Here is a 19,216-nt window from a genome sequence, read left to right on the forward strand (position 1 = left end):
CTAAGAAAAATCTTAAGTCTCTTTCATAAATATTAGTAAAAAGCTATCTGAAGAGGTAACCTTAACTTGTTCCGTCTGCCAGAAACACAATGATCTTTTATAAGCTAGTGGGTTTTGCATTATCATACCCGTCTCATGGCTAAAATTTTAAAACAAAAGCTATAAAAACTGTTTGCTTCTGTCTGTACGTTTATAGTATCTATGTGTGTTATAGTTGTATGATTTTTTTAAGCTTCCCAGTAGTATTGGCACTATTAATTTGTAAAGAGCTCTATTTTAATTGGTTTGAAGGCAAACAGTAAATAAAGTATACTCACAGAAATATAGAAACTAACCTGTTTTTCAAGTTCATGTGATCTAGGATAATCTTCATAAATAAAACCTAATTTGTTTGTTTACTTAATTAGAACTGGTCAATCTTTGAAGCTATTAGCATTAAACAGAGTATTTTTAATTCTACCTCGGTTTACAAAGTCAAAGAAGCTCCTTCCCTCAGTTGCAGAATTTGTCAGCAAGAAAAACTTAAAATGATTAGCTGTTTAATGTTTCATGAAATTTTCAAAAGCAAATCTAATTGTTAAGAAGTAAATTAGATACACATAAAAGGCTTTAAATGAACGCTCAACGAGAATTATGTTTTACGGTACGTCTACTTAGTAATAGTTCCCAGAATCGTTAATGCACTTCAGTTCATCTTTCAACAAGGTAAAGTCTCCATTCTGCTTGCATTCAAACATTTATTAAGCACTTAATGTTGCCAGGCACAAGCAGAAATGAATAGAGGTAGCTTCTCGCCCTAGAGGTACAACAAAGCACACCTCAGCGAGCTGTTAATTTCCGCTTCTCCAGTTTCTCCCATTTCTTTCACCTCAGGGATTTATAACCAGAGGACGTCCTACAAAAACTGCAGCGGAGAGACGACTGCAGGTAGGGTGGGAGAAATCTAAAATAAAGCTGGTTTAGAGGCGAGCGCGGCTCACCTAACACTCAGTAACCAACCCCGTTATCTGCGTCCAGGAACCGCACCGAGCACACTGTAAATTTCACATATTGACCAACTTTGACTAACGAAATCAAATTTAAAAGTTCCCAGGATCGTGTAAGCCAAAGCCGAACAATTTCATACTAATTTTTGGTTGAATAGTTTACAAAAAAATAAAAGACCTCAGAAAGACGCTAGCACCAACCCACAACACCCGGGTGACCTGAAAACTCCCACGGGGCCGCGGAAACCACGTCCCGCGAGAATTGAGGAGCTGGGCCCTCGCCCCAAGGGAGTGGGCGGGGCGGGGCGATGGGCGGGGCGCCGGGACCACGAGTTCCGGGTTCACGGGCCGCGGGTTCGCGGCGGCCGTGACCTCTGGCGGCGGCGGTCTGGGCGCGTAGCTATGGCGCGGAAGCCGGGCCTCTTCCTGCCGTTGCTGCTGCTGCTGCTCGGCCCAGCCCCGGCGCGCAGCTTCGGCCAGCTGCCCTTGATCCTCAACACTTGGCCTTTCAGGAATGCAACAGTGGCAGGTGCGGGGCCGAGCCGGGGGCTGCGCTGCGCGAGCTCGCGGGGCGGGCGGGCGGGCCGCCCCTGGGCCCAGGGCCGGGAGCCGGGGGCCGGGAGCCGGCCGACCTTCCGCAGCCGCCCCTCCGGCTTCTCCCGCACCCCCCGCGCCGCTTCCCGCGCCGCACCCTCCTCCCCTCCACAGCTGCATTTTAGGTCCTCAGCGGTGGGGTGACTCCTGTTCGGACGCCGGTCACTATTTTCCACCCTGACCTACGGCACTTACGGCTCTGCTCAGACTTCCAGGGGCCCCTGAACCTTCGTTTGCCTTTTATCATCTTTTCTGGGCTTGTGTCTCCGTTCTGCCCCAGCACCTCTGCTTTCTAAACCCTGACTGTCCGCAGGAACTCTCTACTTAAGCTTGGCAAACGACCAGGTTCCCAAATAAAGCATCGTCTCTTCACCTTTACTTTATGTGCTGCATGCTGACATGCCGTGTGTGTCACCAGAAATACGGGGTACCAGTCTTCGTTATACATTGTCATCCTCAGAACTTCTCAAAAAATACACGTGCCTGGGCCCCACTCCTGAGGTTTTCATTCCCCTGCTTGAACGGAAACTTTTTTTTTCAAGCTGCTTAAGTGATGTTGATTTGCAGCCGGCTGGGACTGAGAATGACCAAACTAAGATATCACCTCCTCCAGGAAGCCTTCCCTCATTTAGCACCCTCAGACCAGTCTGAGTCAGGTGCCTGTCATGTGCTTTGGTAACATCCTGTACATATCATGGTTCTGTCATTTTCTTACTAAGTTCCATTCATTTCAACTCGTACTGCCCCAGGAGTTTCTTCTACTCCTACTCCTCTCCCCAGTCTGAGGCTGCTGCTGCTGCTGCTTCGTCGCTTCAGTCGTGCCCGACTCTGTGCGACCCCATAGAGGGCAGCCCACTAGGCTCCCCCGTCCCTGGGATTCTCCAGGCAAGAACTACTAATAGAATTTTCTGGTGCTGAACTGGCTTTAGCATTTGATGGCGTTAAGTTTGTATGTTACAGGCAGTGCGTATGATTCAGAGAATGGGTAAACAGCCTGCAAGAAATTCCCAGCGACAAGGAGACAGAAAAGAAAGTTCAGGGCCCCAGGCAGCAGACAGTTCTCTATGTTGCCTGAATTCAAGGGGGAAACTTCTCTAAATGTACTTTGAAGCTTGTTCTTTCAGTAGTAATACTTGAATTATTTACAAATAGTAGCACCAACCTGTTAAGGAATTCTGTTTTTATTAGTAAAGAAATTGACTATTGAAGACCTTTTTTCTTCTTCCCCTTTTCCGTGTGTGGGGCTCTGGAGAACATAGTTCAGTGTTATGAAGCATGGCCACTGGAGCCAAAATAAGTATTTAACATGGTATTTCTCTCCTTCGGTTTTAAAATTTACAAAAGGTTTTAAAACTTACAAAAGGCAAGTTGAAAATTCATGATATAGCATCATAAGATTTTTTTCTACATCATCAGCTTATTTAAAATATACCTAATATTTTAAATAAAAATATACCTACTTAAGTAGCCTCTATCACAGCAAATGTCCATAACAGTACCATAACAGCAGATACGGAGAAGGCAATGGCAAGCCACTCCAGTACTCTTGCCTGGAAAATCCCATTTATGGAGGAGCCTGGTGGGCTGCAGTCCATGGGGTCGCTAGGGGTCGGACACGACTGAGCGACTTCACTTTCACTTTCACACATTGGAGAAGGAAATGGCAACCCACTCCAGTGTTCTTGCCTGGAGAATCCCAGGGACAGGGGAGCCTGGTGGGCTTCCATCTATGGGGCCACACACAGTCGGACACGACTGAAGTGACTTAGCAGCAGCAGCAGGAACAGCAGATAATCCAATGTGGGCTCAGGTGGATTAATCCGTTAATTCAGGTACTGTGTAATTAGTATCCCCATTTTAAATAGCAGAAAACAGATCCGGAGAGGATAAGTTACTAACTCAGGGCTACACAGCCCAGAATTATATAAGTATTGTTTTTTCACACACGTAGTAGAAATGGGTACTAATAAGTGAAAAAACCCTCACTTTGCATCAGTAGCCGAAGCCTTTGGATTTTTCATGGTAAGTAGCCTGGAGAATCCCAGGGATGGGGGAGCCTGGTGGGCTGCTGTCTATGGGGTCGCACAGAGTCGGACACGACTGAAGTGACTTAGCAGCAGCAGCAGCAGCAGCTGTCTTATATAGTTCTGTCTATATCATTCTGACTTCTTTGTAGGACTTGATAAACGAAAATTTCAACTTAACTGGAGTAAATGTGCAAACAATTTTTAAAATAGGCATTTTCGTGCCATTTTTGGTCTGTTGCCTTTGGCATGGAAAAGGAAATCAGTATCTACACAAGCACTATTGGGGTTTGATTCCCAGCGTGGAAGACATTGGCGGCCGGAGGTTCGGCCCTGGACGCGGTTGAGAACGGCTGTGCGACCTGCGAGCGGCTGCAGTGCGACGGCAGCGTGGGCTTCGGGGGCAGCCCGGACGAGTCCGCGGAGACCACGCTGGACGCCATGATCATGGACGGGTAGGGACGACCCGCACGCAGAGCCCGTGTTTCTCTCCGCGGCTTTGCTGCAGGTTGAGTTACGTTTGCAGTTGGTTAGTCTTATACCCAAAGCAAGATGCACAAATATATAGTGTTTATTCTTTTTTTAATGTTTTTATTGGAGTGTAGTTGATATGCAGTGTGTTAGTTTCAGGAGTGCCGCAAAGCGAATCAGTTACACACATTCCTTTGTATTCTTTTCCCATTTAGGCCATTGCTCTCTCCCGAGTAGAGTCCCCTGTGCTATACAGTATGTCCTTGCTGTTTATTTTATATATAGTAGTGTGTATATGTCAGTCTCAATCTCCCAATTTATCCCTCCACCCACAATGTATACGTTTTGATATGTTTTGATATAACCTGTACTTAATATCTTGTAATAATCTATAATGGAAAAGAATCCAAATCACTACTGTACACCTGAAACTAACACAACATTGTAAATTAACTACAGCTCAATTTAAATTTTTTTTTAAAAGAAAAATCATTATCATAATAGAAATATCACATGGAGGTAGGTTGGTCTCCTTAGAACAGAGAGAACCTTAAAGTACAAAAACGTGTACCTGGGAAACCATTGTTTTCCTGCCAGCCACAAACCCTGTTGTTTGCCTGACCTGAAGCCTTAAAGGCCCTTTCAAAAGCCAAAGTGGTGGGAAACTGAGAAGGCCAGTGCTTTGGGAATATATGGCTAATTGATTTTCTGGTGTTTTTTTCCTTAAATGTCTGAATGTGGGAATTTGTATAAACTTTGTGAATGTGTGGTCACTTCTGTGGTAAGATGGTGGAGTTTAATCCTACAAAACACTATAGGTTGAAGTAAGAAACTTGTGAACATATGAAAATACCTGAATTAATCTTACCGCGCTTGTTTCTGGCAGCACTACCATGAACGTGGGAGCAGTGGGAGATCTTAGACGAATTAAAAACGCCATCGGCGTGGCACGCAAAGTCCTGGAACACACGACACACACGCTGTTAGCGGGAGAGGCAGGTGTGTTTCGGCTGTGTTCCATTATGTTGTCTTTGGCTGTAGTCTTCACTCTGAAAAATGAAAAAAAGGGCTCAGTATAAAATAGTGCATAAAAGCAGACCTAAGTTCAAAGTCCAGCTGTTTCACATAACATCTGTTTAACATCTCCTTAACTTCTAAATCATACTTTCTTCATCTTTCAGTTCAGTTCAGTCGCTCAGTCGTGTCCGACTCTTTGCGACCCCATGAATCACAGCACACCAGGCCTCCCTGTCCATCACCAACTCCTGGAGTTCACTCAAACTCAGGTCCATCGAGTTGGTGATGCCATCCAGCCATCTCATTCTCTGTCGTCCCCTTCTCCTCCCGCCCCCAATCCCTCCCAGCATCAGACTCTATTCCAGTGAGTCAACTCTTCACATGAGGTGGCCAAAGTATTGGAGTTTCAGCTTTAGCATCAGTCCTTCCAATGAACACCCAGGATTGAGCTCCTTTAGAATGGGCTGGTTGGATCCTGCAGTCCAAGGGACTCTCAAGAGTCTTCTCCAACACCACAGTTCAAAAGCATCAATTCTTCAGTGATCAGCTTTCTTCACTGTCCAACTCTCACATCCATACGTAACCACTGGAAAAACCATAGCCTTGACTAGACGGACCTTTGTTGGCAAAGTAATGTCTCTGCTTTTTAATATGCTGTCTAGGTTGGTCATAACTTTCCTTCCAAGGAGTATGCGTTTTTTAATTTCATGGCTGCAGTCAGCAGCAATCTTCATCCTTAATGGAGGATTGTTTAGAAATCAGTTTATTATCAATAAGTGAGTAATTACTGGAGGGGAACAAGGATTCAGCATCATTTCTCTTCTTGTGTTACGTTTTTATGGGTATGAGACCTGAGAGACATATGATGACAGAAGTTGGGAACAGAAGGAGTTTTGCTACAAGAGTGGTACTTCCTTGAACACCTTCCTGCTGCTGCTAAGTCACTTCAGTCGTCTCCAACTCTGTGCGACCCCATAGACGGCAGCCCACCAGGCTCCCCCGTCCCTGGGATTCTCCAGGCAAGAACACTGGAGTGGGTTGCCGTTTCCTTCTCCAGTGCATGAAAATGAAAAGTAAAAGTGAAGTCGCTCAGTCGTGTCCAACCCTCAGCGACCCCATGGACTGCAGCCTTCCAGGCTCCTCCATCCATGGGATCCTCCAGGCAAGAGTACTGGAGTGGGGTGCCATCGCCTTCTCAGTGAACACCTTCCTAGGTATATACTAAAAATCATACCGTGATCTATAATCAAAAATCACATTTGCTACATAGTTTAATGATGTAGTGAACAACTCCAGGAGGCATCCTTCAGTTTTGTTGACATTCAGAATGGAAAGCTACCCGACAAAGCCAGGAGCTGTTACTCCTGCATGGAATCAGTGGTGCCTTTGTTGATCTCAGCGTTTACATGCCAGGCACTGCACCCCAGTTAGAGCCACAGAGTCACTGTTGTTCCAGAGAGTCCCTTTCCTTTTGTAAAGCAGAAGGAGCGAGATCTGGAGGGAAAGGAGAACTGTCCTCACACACATCACCAGGGTGTCAGTAGATGAGCGTCAGGAAGGACGTAGGAAGTGGAGACCTGGAATCCAATGCACACAGCGCTCCTTGAGTCTGAATACTCCCTGGACCGTCTGTGTTTCCCCCCAGGATTGTTGTGCTCCACAAAGGAGACAGTTGTCCCACAGCACTTGCTGTACATACATTTTATTTAAAAGAAGACACTTAACACATTTACATTTTTGTTCCCAATCTCCAGCCACCAAGTTTGCCGAAAGCATGGGCTTTATCAATGAGGATTTATCTACCAACGTTTCTCAGGCTCTTCATTCAGACTGGCTTGCTCGGAATTGCCAACCAAATTACTGGAAGGTACGTATACGTGATTCTTTAAAGTTATTTGAAAATATTGAGTTACAGTCCTTCCACTCTAGGTCCACCTGTTGCCTGCAGTGTGAGTTAGCACCCCTGGTTGCTCATTGGAACCAAAGATTGAAGCCAGCTCTGGGCACAGGTGGTCTCGAAAGCTCCCTAACTGCATCCAATCCACATCCCCAGTGGGGAGTTCCTGGCCCCTGGCAGTGGCTTCAGACTTAAAAGTTTCCTGCTGTGGTGTAAGGGGCTGCTGCTGCTGCTAAGTCGCTTCAGTCTTGTCCAACTCTGTGTGACCCCATAGACGGCAGCCGACCAGGCTCCCCCGTCCCTGGGATTCTCCAGGCAAGAATACCGGAGTGGGTTGCCATTTCCTTCCCCAGTGTGTGAAAGTGAAAAGTGAAAGTGAAGTCGCTCAGTCGTGTCCGACTAGTAGCGACCCCATGGACTGCAGCCCACCAGGCTCGTCTGTCCATGTGATTTTCTAGGCAAGAGTACTGGAGGGGCTTGCCATTGCCTTCTCTGGGTGTAAGGGGCTGCCTCACTGCAACTGCTGTCTGTTTCTTTGTAGCAAAAGGTTCCATGTGTTAAAAACCCAAAGTTTGGAAACCATTAATCTAAAGTATTTCTTAACAGTTTATCTATGTAAAGTATACTCTATGTTTTGCCCTTATTCACCTTGAAGATTTATACTATTAGGTGTCTGTTACTAGAAAGATAATTTGTCTGTAAATCAGTGGGAAAGCAAAGAAAGTGTTATTCCTCAGTTGTGTCCGACTCCTAGTGACCCCATGGGTTGTAGCCCACCGGGCTCCTCGTCCATGCGGTTCTCCAGGCAGGATTACTGGAGTGGGTAGCCATTCCCTTCTGTAGGGGATCTTCCCGACCTAGTGATTGAACCTTTGTCTCCTGCCTTGCAGGCGGATTCTTTACGGTCTGGGCCACCAGGACTTTAGCCTAACTCGGTTTTTCTTTCCCAGCAGAGCCCTTCTCTGGAGTACCTTGATCTCGCATCTGCTTCTTCACCAAATTCTGATTACCTTTGAGTAACCAGGGAGTCTCTTGAAAGAGACCACTGCCTGACACCAGGTCATGGGAGGCACCCTGTGCACAAATGGATAAGACATGAGTTGTAGGCTTCTTGCTTTAATACAAATCCAGGTCCACAAGCTGAATTTATGAATTTGGATTATTTTCTTGAGCCTCTAAGATTCATAAAAGAATCTGAGAGTACAACTTAGAATATGCTCACATGAACCTAGCTTTGAAAATTGGAAGGTTTTAAAATAGATTTTGCTTTAAGTCTCAGAATAACTATTCCTTGGCCAGGGAACAGATTCTAAAATTGAAAAAATCAGGTTGTATATCTGATTTCTTTAAGGAATCCAAAAAGAAAAAGAAAATCCAATCTTAAAAATCATATCTAATCTAAAAAAGAAAATCTTTATATTTGCCATTGTGCTGAGACATTTTGCATATACAGAGAAAAAGTAGGGATCTCTTCCAGACATTATAGCTGTCTAGTCCATATTGGGTAATTCTGAGATTCGACTAGGTAGTTAGCAAAATTATATCCATCTGTTCACATAAGACTTAGCTAACCTTTGGCTTTTGATTCTTACCTTTCAGTTACCAGATGTCCTTTTGGTTTCTTGCTAATGTTTAGTGATTGTGCATAACCACTTGCTGATTTCTAAAATCACCCTTTCTAAAAATATAAAACTTAAATATTATTTACAGAATGTTATACCAGATTCTTCAAAATACTGTGGACCCTACAAACCACCTGCTATCTTAAAACGAGATGGCATCACCTACGAAGACACAGCACACAGTTACAGTCACGATACTATTGGTAATCTGTCTTCTCTACAGTTTTTATGGTTATAGTCAGCCATTTTTAATTGCTTCCTTGTAGTTTTAAACTTCTTTATTCTTATTCATGAACCAGAAGGTGATTTTGATTAACTGCCAAGTAAGGAAAACAAAAACATACATATACACATATGCATACACACACATTCTTTTCATATCATCTGTATGCATTTTGGTCAGTTACCTTATACAAAAATCTGATGATCATTCACTTGATGATTTTTAAATTTTTGTTTGATGTTTAGTTCTTTAATAATTTTATGTTTGCCACATTCAAATGATCTCTCCAGTCATTTCCAGTAATGTTGGAAGTTTCTATTAGTCTTCAGCAATGATTTCTCTTTGGCATAACCGTTTAAGAGACACTGAAAAGTGATCAGTCTGAAGTGAGGAAATGGGATGCCTACAAAACGATGCCATGAAACCAGGTCATCAAAACACACAGGTTATATACCACTGGTGTAATTTTCAGAATCCCCAAGATTCCTATTGTCTTCCACCTGAAATTAATGGAAGAGGATGTTTATATTGCCAATTGCTCAATTATTTGGTTTTATTTGTGGTACACTGTAGAGTTGATACCTACAATGATATATTATTTTTTAAATTTCTAGGCATGGTCGTCATCCATAAGATGGGAAATATTGCTGCTGGTACATCTACAAATGGTATAAAATTCAAAATACCTGGGTTAGTGTTCCTAAAAGAACAGATCTCGAAAATATGTATTGAGTGTCAGCCAATATGTCCTAGGTGCCTTGGGGGATGAAGAGTGTTAAGAGCACAGCCCTGCCCTCACAGCTGAGTTCACTGTGAAAGAAGAAACATGAATAGCTGCTAAGTGCAAAGGAGAAGGGGTCTCAGCCAGGGCTGCAGAGTTCAGGGGTGATCAGATTAGGCCGGGATAGTCAGGGAGGCCAGAGAGAGAAGCCCGGCACGGACCCTGAGCCTGAGCCAGCGAATGGGGACATCCAGGCCACGGCCCGAGCCGACCCGAAGCAGCACATGCCCGGGTTCAGGGCTCAGGATGGCTAGAGCAAAACTGCACATCTGTCAAGGGCAGGGAAGGAAGACCAGAGCCGGACTTGAGGTGGTCTTTAAGGATTCCTGGACTTTTATTTCAAAGTAGCAGAAAAGCATGGAAGGTTTATTATTAACACAAGGAAAAGCTTGCTGAAATGCTGGCATGTGGGTTGGAACGCAGGAACAGATTGTGGATGAGGAAAAGCAGTTGGGACCTGTTGAGACGATCTAGCGTGAGACAGTGCAGGGTGGTGGTGGTGGGACAGACTCCATGAACCTGTGCAGTCCTGCATGTGACGGGCTGCTGTCTGATCCCTGTGTAAGGAGTGCAGGCTTGTGAAAACCCAAGTGGAAAAACTAAGGAAAATCTTGTTTGTCTGTATTCCGATGAAGAATTTACTAGAAATGATAGTCAGTGACTAAGCAGAAACATCTAAGAGAGTTTTCTGCACCCTGAATGACCATGTTGTGCCCTCCCAAAGCCGAATAGGAGACTCACCGATACCTGGGTCAGGGGCCTACGCTGATGACATGGTGGGGGCTGCGGCAGCCACGGGCGACGGGGACATCCTGATGCGCTTCGTCCCAAGGTGTGTCCCCCTCCTCCATCTGACTCCAGAGAGTGGGGTGCCGATGCCATGTGTCAGGATAGAACGTAACTGTCTGTGCCACATGGCCCAAACTGTGGCAGAACGTTTTGGAAACCCTGCCTACCAACTCTTCACACTATCACTTTTAACAGTCGCAGTCAATTCAAATGAAGCAGTCATAGTTCTCTGAAATGGAATATTACGGCTCACTGCGCCGCACAGATGAGAATATTTAGGATCTATTTAAATAAAGTGTAGGGCCCCTGAGAAAACGTGAAAACTGACAACAAAAATAGGAAATGGAGTCAGTACATACATTAATGACCGAAAGATAGCCCTTACAGTTAGGGGTTTTGTTCATGCCTAGTGTTTCTCCCCAGTGACAGTAGCCTTGTTTCTTACTTAAAGAAACTATACTGTATATTTCTGACTTTAGGCTGTTATTACTAAATAACAGTTATTCAGCCAAAGCCAAATACATTACTTCTTATCTGAAATGAGTGGGTGGGTGAGCTGAAAAGACAGAAATGGTATCAAGATTACTTCCTTTCCTGTTGATATTGCCACAGAACTTAGGGGCCTCTGTTCACCTATCTGCATTGTATTGAATGTGACAGTTTCGTTCATTGTACACGTGGAACCTCAAGTAACCAAACTTTGGAGTTTGTTTATTCTGTGATACTAAAGTTTTGCCTCTGTTTAAATCAGCTATCAAGCTGTAGAATATATGAGAAGAGGAGAAAATCCAACCACAGCGTGTGAAAAAGTGATCTCAAGAATCCAGAAGTATTTTCCCACATTCTTTGGGGCTGTGATATGTGCCAACGTGACCGGAAGTTATGGTGGGTTTGATTTGAAAATCATATTTGTGTGGACCTGCAAATGTTGATGAGGACAGAGGCTTTTCAACGCTGTGAGGAATTTTACTCCTCTGCAGCAGAAACCAGGGCCATACCGAGTAGATGTTCACTGGTGATGTGTCAAGACCCCCAAAGGGTTAAAATGCGCCTGAACCCTCCTTGGTTGCCTGGCAGTGGTTGGGATCCAGTCTTTGGGTTTTAGCTCGCGGCCTTGACATCTGTGCAAAGGAAAGTTTAGCTTCAGCTCAAGTGCATGCTAAGATGCGCTAATCTAGTCAAATGCCTTTATTTGTTAGAAGTGGGTAGGGATAAATGATCTTCCCTGCTTCTTTTCCGTTCATTATTTAAAGGTCTCAGTCATTTAGATCTCAGGGTTCCCAGGTACAGAACAACGTATTAGCAATTCGTAAACTAAAGGCGTTAGTGGAATTATTTTTGCACTGTATTTGAGGCATACCGTTTGCTTCATTTACTTTCCATGTGAGCCTATCACAGTTTCAAAACACTTCAAGATCAACCACGGCCGCTCCTCATTAGTGAGATTTCAGATGGGGAAGATAACACGGCCTACTGATCAATACAACTTATTAGGTTAGACTGCTTATTATTGTGCTTTGATCTCTTACTTCCCACAGTTCGGTATTTGGAAACTTGGTGGAGGAATTCCTTATGCTTTTTTAAGTACTAAAATGCAAAAGTCAATATAAGTTATGGGGGAGAAGGCTTTATGTCTAAAATAAGTCCATTTCATCGATTCCCTCTTAGGAAATAAACCTTAGAAAGCTCAAAGTTGCGTTTAACAGGATGTAAAAATGATAATTATATAATTGTAGATGAATTTTAAATTGACCAGGTCCTTATGCTAAAAGTAGTGGCATTAAAAAGATGCCCTCCAGGTGTCTGGGCCGGGGAAGAAGTCACTGTTGTCTGACAGAGACCATCTTGACAAATTAGCCTCCACACCCATGGGCAAAGAAGAGCAGAAACGAACAGGGAGCCTCGGGAGGGGAGGATTATGGATGGATACAGGGAGTGGCCCAGTGACTATTAAATGTACCTGAAAATTTTCTTCTGCTACAAAAAGGGTATGAAAACTTTAAAATAATGGTAGCAATGACTGCACATGTATAGGAGCAAAACATCAGCCTTTATTATGAGGTCTGTGGGCTGTCAGCTGACAGGCAGTAAGGTAGACACACGCACACTGGTAGGGCCTGCCTGGACAGCAGGTACACAGTGGCCAGTGTCCAAAGCGGTGTCTGTTCTGGTTGTAAACACGTGCATTCTGCATTTAACCAAACGGCTCTCTCTCTTCTTGGCCCCAGGAGCTGCGTGCAATAAACTTTCAACATTTACTCAGTTTCAGTTCATGGTTTATAATCCTCTAAAAAGTGAGCCAACTGAGGAAAAAGTAGACTGCATCTAATCCATCTTTTCTGTCAGCATCTATATTTAAAGAAGAAACAGAAGCTGAAAAGACTACTCACTGTCATCGAATAATGTGCCTCATGTATTCTAAACTCTGTAAAATAAGCACAAAAATAAATTTTATGCTGAAACAGCATTTTCACTTTTTATATGTGAAAAAAAATTTTGTTTTTACTTAAGCTTTATATATCCCCTGAAAATGAATATGTATGTGTGTATTTTGTATATGTTTAATTTTAAGTGATCTCTGGATTTCTGCTCAGTGTTTCAAGAAATTTCTACTTTGGGGATTTATTTCCATAGTAATACAGTAAAGGCACAAAACATAATCTGTATTTGGATACTTAAATAGGTAAAGTAGCCAAGATATTTAGACCCAAAGGAAGAGTAATGATGAGTCCCACCATGATATGCTCTAATTGAATTTCAGTACTTTGCAGTAGTATGTCTTTTAATGACTTACTATCAGTTTTACATAATATGGTCTTGTAGCCTGAAGAGGAAAGAATGCTGTTAAATGTTAAAGGTGCATTGTGTTTTGCATGTATTAGTGTGGGCATCTTCTGGTGAGCAGCCATGTTGATTTTCTTGTACTTTTTCCCCTAATGGAGCTCTCAACCTGTAAGGGTTTGTTCGCCACAAAAATCTCTATAAACTTTTAGTTACAAGTATTTAGTACTGATAATTTCTTCTGCAAGGTGATTTAGGGAACTTGATCTGTTCTGTGGTTTTATGAATCTCCTGTGCAGAGCCTAGCAATGAGTCGGTGGCTCTTGTCTGCCTTGCTTTCCTGAGCACTCGGTCAGCCGTCTGTGGACAGCCATCCTGAACTGTACATGTGTGTGCTCATTATCGTCTCTGCCTTCATGACCTTGTACATCAGGAGTCATTAATAAAGCAGTATGTACAATATTGTCCCCACCTTCAGTGTATCTACTCTGTTTTTTTCCTACACTCATCTTAATATCTCATGGTCTTTGTAAGTGAGGGCTGGAAAGCTGCAGTTTGAGAATGCTCTCAGGTCACCTGTGCTCAGACCTCACCACGTATCCTGACTGGGGTGCCTCCTCACAGACGCCCTCCTCTCTGGCCCATCCAGTCTGTCTTCACAAAGAGGAACTTGAAAGCTGGACTCAGCAGCTGCCGATGGAGGCCTGAAAACCAGTAAGGAAATAATCCTGCAGCCTCACACTCAGAGCAGCAGGGAAAGTCTTACTTTTGTGGGTTCCCATGAGGTGTGAAAGTGAGACAGGAGAGTGAAAAGGTTGGCTTGAAGCTCAACATTCAGAAAACTAAGATCATGGCATCTGGTCCCATCACTTCATGGGAAATAGATGGGGAAACAGTGTCAGACTTTATTTTTTTGGGCTCCAAAATCACTGTGGATGCTGATTGCAGCCATGAAATTAAAAGACGCTTACTCTTTGGAAGGAAAGTCATGACCAGCCTGGATAGTATATTAAAAAGTAGAGACATTACTTTGCCAACAAAGGTCTGTCTAGTCAAGGCTATGGTTTTTCCAGTGGTCATGTATGGATGTGAGAGTTGGACTGTGAAGAAAGCTGATCACCAAAGAATTGATGCTTTTGAACTGTGGTGCTGGAGAAGACTCTTGAGAGTCCCTTGGTCTGCAAGGAGATCCAACCAGTCCATTCTAAAGGAGATCAATCCTGGGTGTTGACTGGAAGGACTGATGCTAAAGCTGAAACTGCAATACTTTGGCCACTTCAGGTGACGAGTTGACTCACTGGAAAAGACTGATGCTGGGAGAGACTGGAGGCGGGAGGAGAAGGGGACGACAGAGAATGAGATGGCTGGATGGCATCACTGACTCGATGGACTTAAGTTTGAGTGAACTCCGGGAGTTGGTGATAGACAGGGAAGCCTGGCGTGCTGTGATTCATGGAGTCGCAAAGAGTCAGACACGACTGAGTGACTGAACTGAACTGAACTGAATATGTTAGGTAAACATGTACCACCAGAAAAATAAATTTGAAAATCTTCACAGCCTGTCACTCCCTAGCAAATTAGTTGATCCTGATTTACTCTTGCAGAACTCTGACCTGAAGGTGTTAGATGTGTACACGGACACTGCTGTGGCTGCTTCTGCTCAGTCGCATCTGACTGTGCGACCCCATAGACGGCCGCCCACCAGGCTCCCCCATCCCTGGGATTCTCCAGGTAAGAACACTGGAGTGGGCTGCCATTTCCTTCTCCAATGCAGGAAAGTGAAAGTGAAGTCACTCATCCGTGTCCGACTGCTAGTGACCCCATGGACTGCAGCCTACCAGGCTCCTCTGTCCATGGGATTTTCCAGGCGAGAGTACTGGAGTGGGGTGCCATTGCCTTCTCTGACATGTACACTATATGCACATTAAAAGGGGTCTTTTTCTAATACCAGCACTCAAATGATTCCTTTTGGTTTCGAGAGGCAAATAAGCATCAGACATTTTTAATTGAGATATCATACATAGACTGTAACATACTTTTAAAGCTCATAATTTTTAATTGTTGAAGTTCTGTTTCAGTTCAGTCACTCTGTCATGTCCAACTCTTTGCAAGCCCATGAATCGCAGCACACCAGGCCTCCCTGTCCATCAATTTCCAGAGTCCACCCAAACCCATGTTCATTGAGTCGGTGATGCCATCCAACCATCTCATCCTCTGTCGTCCCCTTCTCCTGCCCTCAATCTTTCCCTGCATCAGTTCTTTTCAAATGAGTCAGCTCTTCGTATCAGGTGGCCAAAGTTTTGGAGTTTCAGCTTTAGCATCAGTCCTTCCAGTGAATATCCAGTACTAATTTCCTTTAGGATGGACTGGTTGGATCTCCTGGCAGTCCAAGGGACTCTCAAGAGTCCTCTCCAACACCACAGTTCAAAAACAGAAGTTCTTTTTATTAAAGTGTCATTACAGTTGATACTTGGTGACTGAAATTGGAGCTGAGGAAATAATTGAACTCAGTATCTTAATAGTTTAATTAACTTCATTTGAATAAAAACTGATGACATATCTTAATCTGATGCTAATTATGAAAACAAGACCTATTTATGTCATTTTATTGGTTTTTTTAAAAAAGATTCCTAGACCTTTAAAGTGGTAAAGAATCTACCTGCCAATGCAGGAGACATAGGTTCGCTCCCTGATCTGGAAAGATCCCACATGCCATAGAGCAACTAAGACTGTGGGCCACGACTACTGAGCCTGTGCTCTAGAGATCAAAACCTTCAACTGCTGAGCCCACATGCCATGCTCCTCAACAAGAGAAGCTACCACAATGAGAAGCCCTCACACCACAACTAGAAAGTAGACCCTGCTTGCCACAACTAGAGAAAAAGCCCACATGCAGCAATGAAGACCTAGCGTGGCCAAAAATGATAAAATTATAAAAATTAAAAATAAATTTAAAAAACAATTACAGTTGAAAGTAAAATTAAGTTTGAGGGACACAAGAATTCTGAAAGCTGATTATTAAAAATATCTTAAATGTTATATAGGGTAAGAAAATTGAAGAAAAAAGTGTAAAGAAAACATTTGTTATAAAAATACTTATATACATTGGCTCAATTTATATAATGACTCATTGAAGTTACAATATTATATAATGATTTCGATTCATAGTATAATCTAATTTTATAGTAAAGTCAATCTATAAAATTGAAAATAACATTTAGAGATGTGATTGCTATAGCAATGAGTGTGGAGGTGAAAGCTCATATTATTCTATAAAAATAAAAAATACAGATACTATGCTTAAGGTAATATACAGTCTGTCTGGGTTAGTGTTCTGTATTTGACAATGTTTAGGGAAGTGGTCAGAGAAGGCAATGGCACCCCACTCCAGTACTCTTGCCTGGAAAATCCCATGGATGGAGGAGCCTGGTGGGCTGCAGTCCATGGGGTCACTAAAGACACGACTGGGCAACTTCACTTTCACTTCTCACTTTCATGCGTTGGAGAAGGAAATGGCAACCTACTCCAGTGTTCTTGCCTGGAGAATCCCAGGGATGGCGGAGCCTGGTGGGCTGCCGTCTATGGGGTTGCACAGAGTCGGACACGACTGAGGCGACTTAGCAGCAGCAGCAGCAGCAGACCTTTAAAAGTGCTTCTAAAAAGACACTTTAAATTTGTGCTTGTTTTCTTGAGTATTATGCTATTTATGTGTATATATTTGACCCTTAGGAAGTTAAAACGATGACAAGGCCCATGAAAATTGCATGTCTACGAATTGCCTGTGCCCCATAGGTGCTATAAGATAAATCTTTTCTTACATAATCCAGGGTCAGCCAGTAAAGAAGTGCCATATTTCAGTATTTGAAAAAGCATAGCCACTTGAAGGATAAAATCACTGCCACATCCAACTTGGATATAACAGGGAAAGTTAAAGCTGCCATTATCAACCTATTTGTGTCTGAGTTAAAGGGACAGGAAGTCATACAGTTCTAATGCCTGGACAGTGCACTAAAGCATTGGTCAGCTGATTTAAACTTGTGACCTTTCTATGCTGTGCATTAGATGTGGTTGTTCATGTATTCTTTTTAATTGAAATTTGGTTTCTAGAATGTGGATGGCAACACATGATATTATGAGAAAATCAGATATTGCAGTAGATATGGAAAAACAAGGTTCCTTTCAAATGCTAGCAATCTGTCTCCATTTCTTTCTAACTTGTGCAAAATCCTTAAATGCCATAAATGTCAAAAGGCTTCTTTGCATTCCTAAATAAAACCAGTGTCACTTGTCTTGCTCTCTTGTTCCATTTATTGTAATAAAGGCTGATTAAAAATTAAACCAGAGTTCAGAATAAAAGCAATGTCAGACAATGATTCTAATGATGCTAAAGCAGTGTTGTATTGGAGACCCTTTTACCAGGAAGCCAAACCAATGCAATCAGCAGTATCTGGGAGCTAATTAAAAATGCAGGTTCTCAGACCCCACCCTAGGCCTGCTGATTCAGAATCCACATGGCAGCGCTGAGCCAGAGGATACCAAGTTTCCTCTCGGAGGAGTTAGCCTTGTGAATCAGAAAGAACACGACACTGGGGTTTGCTAGCCATAAATGCAACTGAACAACAACAACAAAACTGCAATTGTTTTTCTGCCACCACATTATCTATTGGAGAAATTCCTTGACGAGTCTTTTTCCACATCTGTCAAATTACGTCTATCAATACATGTGCTGTTCATAAACTATGACGAACCTACCACAGTGTCTGGCATACAACAGAAACGAAACATTTTTAAATTCCTGGCCCTTGCCCACTCTTTCCAGCAGCACCAATATCCTGTGATTCTATGGATCTCAATTCCTGTCACAAACCTCATTTCCTACTGCCACTGCCCCCAACTGAAGAAATAAACATAAATGATCAAATCCTGCAAAAGTAACATCATATACTAAGAACTGAATAGTTATCAGTGGCAGCAAATAGAGTCACTCCAAGCTTTGATATGCAATACCCCTCAGAAATAAATAAACTGGAGTCCTCCTCGACTAGAGCCAGTTAGACTAGAAACAATCAAGCTAACGTTTCTGTTTTTCAAATTATCAAAATGTTGCTGTTGCTTGGGGGCAAGATGTACAGATCCTTGGAGTGTTGTCTCAAAACAGGGCGACTGTCGACCCAATTACCTATTAAGTGCTTTCTGTCTTTCAAAGTAACCCTGAAGAAATCTGTTTATTCTAAAGAGTTGTTAGGGCAGAGAAATGTCTCCCAAGATATCTTTTTAAATGCTGTTCCATTGTATTTTGAAGTGATATGTTTTGTCTTTTACTGACTAGGTTATTATTCAGAAATGCTCACTTATCTTTACACTCTTCATTTTGAATTCAACTACACTGTGACTTTTTGGTAAATCTTTTATGAACAAGGTCTCCGGTGGGTCCTCTTTAATTGGTTAAGGATTATCAGCCGAGAACACTGTCAAAACTCCAGACAGTATTTCTTTTAAAAAATCATGCACAAAACTTTTCCTGGGATAAGTTGTCTGGATGCAGATAAAAACAAACCATGCTCTTGTGCCCACAAATAGTATTTGAACCAGGCTTGTCAAAACAAGGATGGCTTTCAAGTGCTCCATTAGCAGTCGTATTCTTGAACAGCTTTGCTTTTTAAAACTGAATAATTTGTGTTATGATTCTGACAAAACTGGTTGAAAGAAGGAAGGGGATTGGAGGACTTCACTTGTAAAATATTCTTGTAGCTATTCTTTCATGGTAGACCAACAGAAGGCATCAAACACAAGAGCCCCTGAAGGGTTTCCTTCTGTCGTCTTACAGATCTAGACAATTCATTATCATTTCATTAGCCAGTGAGAAGGAATAAACACACACACAGACACCCCCTGCCACACAGACGCCATGTTCTCCTCCTCTTCCTGTTGGGCTACTGTCTGAGTGTGTATTGGCCCAATTCAAAATCTTCCCTCACCTTCTTCCCTTCTTACCTAAACCTTGTGAACATCTTCCCAATCCTCTTCCTGT

The 19,216-nt window shown here is 43.0% G+C and overlaps 1 protein-coding gene across 1 annotated transcript; it reads left to right on the forward strand.

Moving 5' to 3' along the window:
- Positions 1 to 1,305: 1,305 nt before the first annotated feature.
- Positions 1,306 to 13,662, forward strand: AGA (aspartylglucosaminidase). The gene is made up of 9 exons (XM_055416351.2): positions 1,306 to 1,515; positions 3,906 to 4,059; positions 4,962 to 5,074; positions 6,847 to 6,959; positions 8,700 to 8,814; positions 9,449 to 9,524; positions 10,340 to 10,447; positions 11,156 to 11,289; positions 12,633 to 13,662. Exons 1-9 carry the CDS (start codon positions 1,389 to 1,391, stop codon positions 12,731 to 12,733), a joined length of 1,041 nt encoding a protein of 346 aa, XP_055272326.2. The 5' UTR covers positions 1,306 to 1,388; the 3' UTR covers positions 12,734 to 13,662.
- The last annotated feature ends 5,554 nt before the right edge of the window (positions 13,663 to 19,216 follow it).

Source organism: Moschus berezovskii, chromosome 26 (assembly GCF_049115385.1).
Source record: "Moschus berezovskii isolate FMDL1 chromosome 26, NW_MosBer_1.0, whole genome shotgun sequence".
Classification (NCBI taxonomy): Eukaryota; Metazoa; Chordata; class Mammalia; order Artiodactyla; family Moschidae; genus Moschus; species Moschus berezovskii.

Excerpts from the sequence above, each read along its gene's own strand:
- AGA (XM_055416351.2), top strand. The coding sequence starts at position 1,389 with ATGGCGCGGAAGCCGGGCCTCTTCCTGCCGTTGCTGCTGCTGCTGCTC. Across the intron at positions 8,815-9,448 it reads TTACAGTCACGATACTATTG|GCATGGTCGTCATCCATAAG; the intron begins GTAATCTGTCTT and ends TTAAATTTCTAG. Across the intron at positions 9,525-10,339 it reads ATAAAATTCAAAATACCTGG|CCGAATAGGAGACTCACCGA; the intron begins GTTAGTGTTCCT and ends GCCCTCCCAAAG.